General features: G+C 34.0%; 1 protein-coding gene across 1 annotated transcript; it reads right to left on the bottom strand.

The window, feature by feature from the left end:
• Positions 1 to 1,045: 1,045 nt before the first annotated feature.
• LOC105565433 (mediator of RNA polymerase II transcription subunit 15) lies at positions 1,046 to 9,273 on the bottom strand. The gene is made up of 12 exons (XM_012018628.1): positions 8,999 to 9,273; positions 8,670 to 8,757; positions 7,635 to 7,686; positions 6,746 to 6,940; positions 4,217 to 4,476; positions 3,958 to 4,116; positions 3,728 to 3,846; positions 3,521 to 3,612; positions 3,235 to 3,396; positions 2,632 to 2,905; positions 2,430 to 2,532; positions 1,046 to 2,148 (listed from the first exon to the last, which is right to left on the bottom strand). The coding sequence occupies exons 1-12, from the start codon at positions 9,055 to 9,057 to the stop codon at positions 1,816 to 1,818; spliced, it is 1,896 nt and encodes a 631-aa protein (XP_011874018.1). The 5' UTR covers positions 9,058 to 9,273; the 3' UTR covers positions 1,046 to 1,815.
• Positions 9,274 to 9,531: the final 258 nt, after the last annotated feature.

The following is a 9,531-nucleotide window of genomic DNA, read 5'->3' as shown; positions in this document are numbered from 1 at the left end:
CATATAATTGATTGTACATTGTTTTTTTAATAACTTTTTAATAAACAACGAGCGCCGGCTAAATCCTTCTGAGGGTTACTCAGGAGGGTGACCTCTATAATATATGTCAAGCCCAAGGTTATTGGAGGTGGGTGTGTTAATCTAAATAATTACCAAGAGAAAATTTATATCAAGAGGAATCACTTGACCAAATATACTATTAAAAATTTTACAAAGTTTATCAAAGTTTTACCAAAAAGCCTTATTTATTTTTATATGTGCTGTCTGTACTATATTAAAAAATGTATGATATGAGACTGATATAAAAAAAATTAAAAATTAATTAATTCAGCTTTAAACGAATTGTATAAAGTAGCATTTGTAAAAACAGGCAGAGAAATAACAGATTATTTTATGAAATGCATAATGTCTTACTCTGCTGTATTGCAGGATTTTCAAAATAAGTATTAGTTATAAAATTTTTATTTTTATAAATTGGTCTAATTGTTAATTGCTATCTGTATGTAATACATATTCATACAATAGCATCTATTATAAATACATATTTGTAAAGTAATGATTAGATTGCGATACCGTAAATTAGTTATGGATAACGTGCAACTTATTACAAAAAAGGCTGATTGGTACAGTCAGTGAGTCCCAGTTCAAGCCCTCGCGACATACATATATATATATGTAAATTAATGTAAATCGATGGCGATAAGCGAAGACACTCGTAATGTGTAAACACATTATGCCAGTATATTATCTCTGCGTGTTTCGATTTCTTTATTTGGCGTTGATTTACTTTTTGTATTTGTAATTGTGTATATCACAGTGATTAATTTTTATGAAAGTTTAGGTAAGTGTAAAAAAAGAGGCTATTATATAGCTTGTATTTGCTAATATAGCTTATAACTTTACAGGAGTTGTCAAAGATTTTATATTTTATGGACAGGAATCTACCTATGTAAAATTTTTTAATTATATAATTTTATTATGACATATTTGCATTATATATTTATATTTACACACACACGCATGCACACACACACACACACACAAGTATATATTTGAAAAACTGCCACTTTATATAATTAATAATTAGTCATATAAACTGAAAAATATTTACTCATTTCGATTTACGCGGTAAATACATCCAGTACTCTTTTACACAATCTCAGTTTTACGCTTTATTTTACGCGGACAGAAAATGTATCTTTAAAACGAATATAAAACCGCAAAATATTTCTAATAACGAGGGTATTAACTTCGAATTAATGGGAAAAAATTGGTTTGTAATTTGGAATATAGTAGGCAGTGACAACGAATAAAATAAAATTTTTTGAACTTCTATTGTTTTCTTTAATATATAAGTTTAATATTTAAATAGATATTTTTAGAACATATACGGGCTTTCCTCCTATGTATATTTTAGCAGATGCCATTTATGCGATTTTTTACCGCGTAGAAAAACCATGTGACTTATATTTCACGTAAATAGAGAAACTTGTATGTATAAAGGACAAAATTTCGTAAATATACATTTAAGAAAATCAAAGCAATTTAAATCTCGCCGTTCAGTTTGTTAAAATTTTTCGAAACGCCTAATAAACACCAAAATACTATTTTGAAACAGTAATATCAGAATTAGATTTATAGTTAGTAGATTTATAGTAAACGCTATCAATATTAACGAAAGAAAATTACAATATAAATTTTCGAACTTTATGCTTATTTCATTATAATAATATAGTTATAGACTTTCGTAAAGTCAATAAGCATTTGCTTGCAATAGTCTAGTATAAATGTTTTCAGACGTTTGTGCGATATGTACTATAAACCCATCAGAACTGTACTAGCAGTAATAGACTTTTCCTTTGGTGCACTGGCTTGTCGCACACTCATCTCCCACGTATCCAACAGTTGGGAAAGAGAGAAACGTCGCGGCAATTTCGCAATGCGGGCGTTCAGGGCTTTCTGTACGGCACACAGGAATGTCGTTGTATCGTATTCGTGCGGTGCCATAACGCAACGAGGCGGCGTTGAAGGATAGTCTGCGGGAACTGTAACCGAGATTGGTGGAACGCATGGAAGATGACGGTCGTCGAGCCAACATACTAATTGTATGCATTTTGATCCACTTTGCTGCGCTGCATCTAGACTAATCTAAAATAAGAAAATTACATTATGTTTTATAAAAATTATACAAAATTTTTCATTGTTATCAGACTAGAAAGAAAGTGTGTGTAGTTTGGTGTATCAATTTACATAAAAAATATTAACAAAATTACCGAATTATATTTATAAAATTAGAATATTTTTATGGTCAGATACCACACCTAAAGTTTCCAAAGTGAATAATAAACATAAATGTTTAATAATATATGATTTAAAACAAATTGTATTATACATCATGCAAAATAAGCCTAAGAGATGATGTTGCATACTTTAAACCGTTGGTCCAGTCTAGCTACTTCTCCTTGTAATACATCCGGTATTTCACTAGAAGATTCTTCTATTTTTTGCCTCTTCAAGGGTGGTGGCAAATTTCTATTTTTGTACAAATTATAGAAATGTATCCCAATTTAATCATAGACTTATTAAATTAAATGATATATATATAATCTACTTTTTTACATGTATTCTTACTTTAGCTCTGGTCCAAACAAGGCATCCGAACATGGTCCAAAAGTACGTTGCAACGTGTGATTGATTACCGGACTTTGGAGATGTGTGCTCACGGCTTCTAGCAGCGAACTGAAAATTTGATGCTCCTTCAACAATACCCCGAAGCCGTCCCCTCTTTTGAAGTCTATCTTTTCCAAGACAATTTCGCACTTTATCAATGTATCTAATGCCATACGTTTGCCAGGAGTTGACAGAACTTCTAAGAGTTTCTTCATCTTGCTAAGTTTATCGATATCTGCGACAAAAGAAACGTTCAAATATAAATACTGTTTATTTTAGTAGCTTAATATCCGAAAGACATATGTAATATCAAAAACGTATAATTTTTTGTGAGAATTCCATCTATGAAAATAATTTGGTATATGTAATTACCTATATGTATATGTATTTATAAATGTAACTTTTATATAAATGTATTTTTTAGCTAGTATATTCAATTTTCATAAAATTAGCTCTTTATTTGTAAATAAAATGGATCTTTTTAATGTTTTAAAATTTTCTTTTCTTAGTATTGCATGCACTTCAACGTTCTTATTTGTACTAATAATATTTATACCGCCTTACTTCCATCGTTGCCCATCCTGGTAATCATTCTTCGTAATGGTTCTACATATTTGCTCAGGTGTCTGACTTTCTCTCTGTAAACTTGATCTTCTTGCTGAGGACTTGATGTAGCGCCTACACCACCGGGAGTATTTAATGAACTGCTTGGAGATGGTGCCATACCTAACAGCCACCAATGTACGATTTAATGTATTATTTAATATGTGTTATTTATAATAATTCCATTCATTTCTCTTTCTTTTTTTATCTGTACTTATTTCCTATGTTTATTAATATTTGTTCTTACCTACGGAATTCACAGAACGAGATGGCCCCGTCATGATGGCATGCTGAGGACTTGGTGATGGTACTAGAGCGGGTGAGGCTACCATTTGATTACTACGAAATAAATATTACCTTTCGTTTCATTAACGTATCACAAGAATGACAAAATATGCTTTAATATTTTTGTTACAAATTCCTAAAAATGTTTGTAAAATCTGTTAAATATTACCTCGACGGTGCTCCTAGGCCAGCTGGACTTGGAGCTGAAGGAGACGGACTCTGTCTCAAGAATTGATTAGGCGTAACGTTACGTGGGCCAGGAAATCCAGTATTCATCATTTCACCTGGCTAAAAACAAAAATGACAGTTGTATTAATAGACTATTAACAATGAAATTGTTATTGATGAAAAATGATAGATATAATGAGAATGATTACAAAGATAAGTGTATTATCATACCTTTCTTTGAATATGATTTAATTGCTGCTGCATTTGACCAGGACCTAACTGTCCAGGACCAATCTGATTCATCGTTTGCGGCATACTAGTCTGTATATTGCCTATTGGTCCCGTAATTTGATTATTCATTTGACCTGGTAATTGGCTCTGCATCTGGGACTAACAATAAGATAAAGGTAAACATGAAACGCACCATCGTCTTATCCATTTTCCTTCTTACGTAACTTATCTAAGTATGCACTAAGTAAAAAGAGCGTACCTGCATATTTTGTTGCATCTGTCCAACGCCTAATTGACCCATTTGCCCAGGCACCATTTGATTCATTTGCGGAGGAATATTTCCTGGTCCCATCTGATTCATTTGAGTCAACATAGGATTGTTTTGCATAGTCTGGATCGGGCCCATGTGATTCATTGGACCACCAGTTTGCGACGGCATCATACCCATACCTGGCATTTTGTTTTGCATACCGGGCATATTCATTGGTTGGCCAGGCCGTTGATTTAAACTTTGCAAAACTAACAAAACGTATAAAAATTTGAACCAGTTATCACTTGGGTGTATATTTTTCACACTATTCGTGTACTTGTATGATACAACAGAAATTTGAAAGCATATCATATCGTAATTTATATCATAAACATGTCGTATCTTGATTTATACCATAAAGAAAAACAGAAAATGTCTCAGTCTATATATGAATCACGAAGTATTATAAAAAAAACTAGAAAAGAATGTAAGTGAACCAAATCGAATGTACTGTAAACCAAAAAGGACATATAGGACATACAAGTGTATAAATGGATATAATTTGGAATCATTATTTTTTGGAATTTTGATTTATTAATGATGTGAATGTTTTATTTTTTACTATTAACATGAAAACAGAAAATCTAGAAACGTAAACAAGAAAAAGGAATTTTGGATATAAACGTATTAATTGAATCTATATGTGATGATAATCTGACAATGATGGCAATCCTTCTGAATTGTCCCATTCTTGTGAAGTGGTAAATCTGTCTTCCCCTGTCATGAATATTTCATATGCTTCTTTCAAAGGAAAATCGAAAAACGTTTGCAACATTGATCGCAACTTATTTAGATTTCTTGCAGCTTCCAATGTCTGATCTCGAGTCATCTGACGTATATACTTGAAAGAGACACCGCGAACTTCAATATTTTTATTTAACCTCAAGTCTACAACAATCGCATCTTTGAGGCTTAATTTTTGCAGATTCTTTGGCCACGCGTTTTCCGCAAATGTTAGTTTCATTCGTGTGACGATTGCATTCGTAGTAATTTGCACATCCTTGCTTCTCTTTTGCGCATTGTGTATGAATTTATACACGATGGTAAGGCGTTTCATGAAAACATCTATCGAACATGTCACGTCGTGAATTATATCGAGTATTTCTTCGGAGAAAGGATTATCCGTGCCAGATTTCAGTTTGTCTTTGAGATTAATTGTTTCTGGTACGAAAGAGTAGCCTGGGCTGATGTGCCATTTACATAGAAGACTGTGATATATAAGTACTACTTTGAATCGAAACATCTCTACATCCAGCACCTGGTGTCCTTTATAATTATATATAAACTTCACACGATTATCGCTTGTGCGTACTTTCATGTCTTCTCTCATTCTCTCTTGAATTTTCTTTTCTAAATCCTTTCGCTGTATTATCCAATCTTTATGTAATAACTCCTCATTTCTTTGCTGAATATCGCGAAGCATACCACAATCATATTCGCTTTCTTGTGGCAGAAATAACGGATTGTCCACTTCCACGTTAGCAGGTTGATTCTCGGGTATTCGGTTTATAATATTCATAGATGATACAAGACAATCAAATGGCTCCATTTCATTGTTTAAAATTGTATATTGCAACGTGCTTCTTTTTCAAACACGGTAACACAATAAATGCTTTCTATTCCAATTATCTTAACGCGTGCTGCACTGCTGATATTTTCACGTGTATTTTAGCTCACAGTCTGTCCAAGGTTACCATAATATTTACTACTATTGGCCTAGAGAATTACGTTTTATTTTCTAGTTAAACAGATTTTCCTTCGATCCGAATCAGTCGATATGTTTATTCATTTTATACACGTGTATATATATATAAAGAATATATTCCAATAAGATAAATATATAACACCGCCTACACGGAAGCTCAGCAGGAGCCAGCGTAGCCGGTCCCAAGCCCGGATAAAAGGAGGGTTAGCCATCTCCTTAACCCTGACCCGACGCAAAACAAAACCCGACCGGCTGAGCCGGAGACCGTAGAAGTGAGAAGAAGAGAACCTAGTAACCCCCCCCCCCCCCAACGATGGGAGAGATAAAAAAGGCAGTGAGTAAATTTAAAAATAATAAGGCACCGGAAATAGATACAATATCCCAGGAGAACTCTTCAAACATAGAGGGGAAAGTCTTATTGACAAAACTACACGTACTGTTTTGCGAAATCTGGAAGGTGGATAAAATCCGTATTTATCCGTACCTTTATTTTAGTTTTCCACCTAGTATAACAGTTCGTATCATTTCACGTTGCCTACCGTGATGAGGATCGGGAAACACTGCCAGTATCTGTACTATGGTGGAAAACTAAAATAAAAATACGGATAAATGATACGGATACGAGCTGAAAACATCACCTTGCTGTATCATCATAATCAGCGTATCCGTATCATGATAAAAGGCGATCATGATACGATTACGGTGATACGACACATGTCTGAACCCGCCTTAAGAGTACGATGCACGTAGAAATCACTGCATTAATTACTTACGATTAGTTGCGGTATTCGCGGGTGGTTGTGGGATTATACCCTGATGATTGGGGCCCGGACCTCCCATGCCCATCATTTGATTATTTCCTGTGCCCTGACGTGCCAACGTCTGAAGGGCGCCAATTGGATCGGGCATGCCTTGATTGTTGGCACCAGCAGTACCTGATGCATTGCCAGCCGCAGCCTTTTTGGAATCTGCGAAAAGAATAGCATTTCATTCAGATAACAATAGCAAGTCCGACGCAAAAATAACGAGGCTGACTTTAAAAAAATAAAGAATACTTGACAAATAAATTACACTCTGAAATTTTACAAACAAATTAAACAAAAGAAAGTCAAAGTATGATCTATACTATTATTATAAAGAGAGAGAGAGAAAGTTCGTAGCCCGGTTTCTTTATTCGCTATCTTCTTAGAAATCATTTTCTCGATTTAATTCAAATTTTAACTGATATTTCTATAGCTTCTCGGGATTGATATAGGCTATATATTATCATCTTAGCGCAATTGGGGATTGCGAATGCGGAAATAATAACACACACCGATGGCCCGATTTAAATCTTTGAATTTTAGATAGGAAATTTTCATTACCTCTTACGTTTTTTCGGATACATTTTAAAAGAAAAGAGACACATGCGAGAGCCAATCATGTGTTAGGTCGCGGTCGAAGCCGCGGGGCATGCTAGTTAATAATAAGATTAGCAATTTAATGAGTTGAACAACTTAGAATGCATTCATACCTTGTTTTCTGAAGTGACAAACATACTTTCATTTATTTGTAAACTACATTCAATTTGATATATAAAGTTAACATAATAAAAGTCAGTCGTTATTTTTGTAAGTCTTACATTGCAATGTAATAAAAAATTAATGTAACATAAAATATTACTCATTTCTCTGACATGAAGAATTAATCTGGCAACAAAACCCAAGTATTCTTCCTGCAAGAAGAAAAACACGTATTAATTGTTGAAAGACTTGCCTACAAAGACCCCATTATATTTGTCGTATGACAAATTTTTACTCGAGAACTGAGGAGTAAACCGTTGACCAAAGTCATGTACACCAATGTCTACTAATGCTCAGCGAGGATTACTTAATTTTATTATCTTATTTTATCTTATTTATCATATTTTTTTATCTTTATAATGTCCCAGCAAGACCTAATGCCCAAAAAAGGCCTAGTAATGCTTAGCGATGCCCCAAATCTATATACCACAATGCTCTCAGCGGTTTACTCCTCGTCGAGAACTCTTGTATCTTGCAGCCAATCAGCGCGCTTGAAAAATTTGTTCTATGACAAATGTAATACTAGCTTAAAATACTATACAGAATAGAAATAATAAATATAAAATATAGGTAATAAACATACATAAGCTAATATAAGCTACAAAATAATCCAAGGTATGTATGTTTTGCTCTGTAATCCGTGTACACGGATTTAAGGTACCTTCATTCACATGTACCTGATGTGTACGTGACACGTGTAGTCATATAGTCGTATATGTGACACGTGTATTCGAATATTCGTGTATGTGACACGTGTACTCAAATATCCGTGCATGCTTTATCCAGATTTTGTCACATAATTCTCTAAATATCTCCCTATTGAGGTATACACGGATATTCATGTACACGTGTCACGTTCACGGATTCACGTATAAATGAAGGTTCTTTAAATTCATATACACGGGTTAAAACACGGATAAGTTAAATACACGGATCACACGTATAGCCTAGTAAACGTGTACTAGGGAGCTCTAGTTCCTACTTGTATTGTTAACTATTGTTATTCACTTAAACAACAAATCAATACTTCGTAGAACCTCGCAAAATTCACTGCACCCTCGCATACATTTAAATCAAGTAAGTGCAATACACAATGCAGCTGCAACAAACAAAATTAATATAGTACTAGACATACCTTAGTCTTAGCTTTTTGGAAGACGTGGTTCTCCATTTCCATGCTGTTTTTTGTTGTGGGCATGCCAGACACTTGTATCGCCTCGTCGCTGCCAATAAAATATTTGCAATTGCATATTAAATGAAAAATTAAAATTATTTTTCTCGATTGCGCATATTATAAAACGGGGGAAAAAAAGAAAAATTATAGAAAACTTACAGAAATTAACAAAGAAATTAGAGAAAAGGAAGACCGGTTATAATCCATTATTAGCATACACTTAGAGAAGAGAGAAATCTTTTCACGATACATCAATTCCAAAGACATCATCGTTTACGGCGTTGACTTACATCTTTGCGACCACGCTCTGTCGGAAGTTTTGCGTTTTCCACGAATCGTCCGTAGCCATGATATATGTTAATTATTTAAAAACGCGAATAAATAAAAACTGAAAACAATATCGGAAAGGTACACAAATTCAACGCTCGAGACTGTATCTCAGACCTCTCGTCACACGTCAAGATTACAAACACTGATGGATGCAGTCTAACCTACATTTCAGAGATGGGATAACTTCGGAATACTTTGACTGCGTTCCGAAGTGCACTGATCATCAACCTTAGAACTTAGAATAGAGACCCTCTAACCAGAGTCTGGCCATAAGGCATCACCCTGTGATTGGTCCGCCATTTTTCGTCAATTCGCGCCAGTTTTATAAAGCGGTATAAATTATATCAGTTTAGTTCCTTCACTTTCAAAATCGAATGAAATTAAGCGCATTCAACGCATTATTTTCGCTCAAAATAAAAGAATCTAGCAGAAAAAAGTATTGCTCTGCCCCGCGAAGCGAGATATTAATTATTAAAGTTAACTAACTGTTAGG

The sequence above is a fragment of the Vollenhovia emeryi genome, unplaced genomic scaffold (assembly GCF_000949405.1).
Source record: "Vollenhovia emeryi isolate VEMERY1.0 unplaced genomic scaffold, V.emery_V1.0 DF939152.1, whole genome shotgun sequence".
In the NCBI taxonomy this organism is placed as follows: Eukaryota; Metazoa; Arthropoda; class Insecta; order Hymenoptera; family Formicidae; genus Vollenhovia; species Vollenhovia emeryi.
This window is presented reverse-complemented; position numbering and strand designations above follow the sequence as displayed.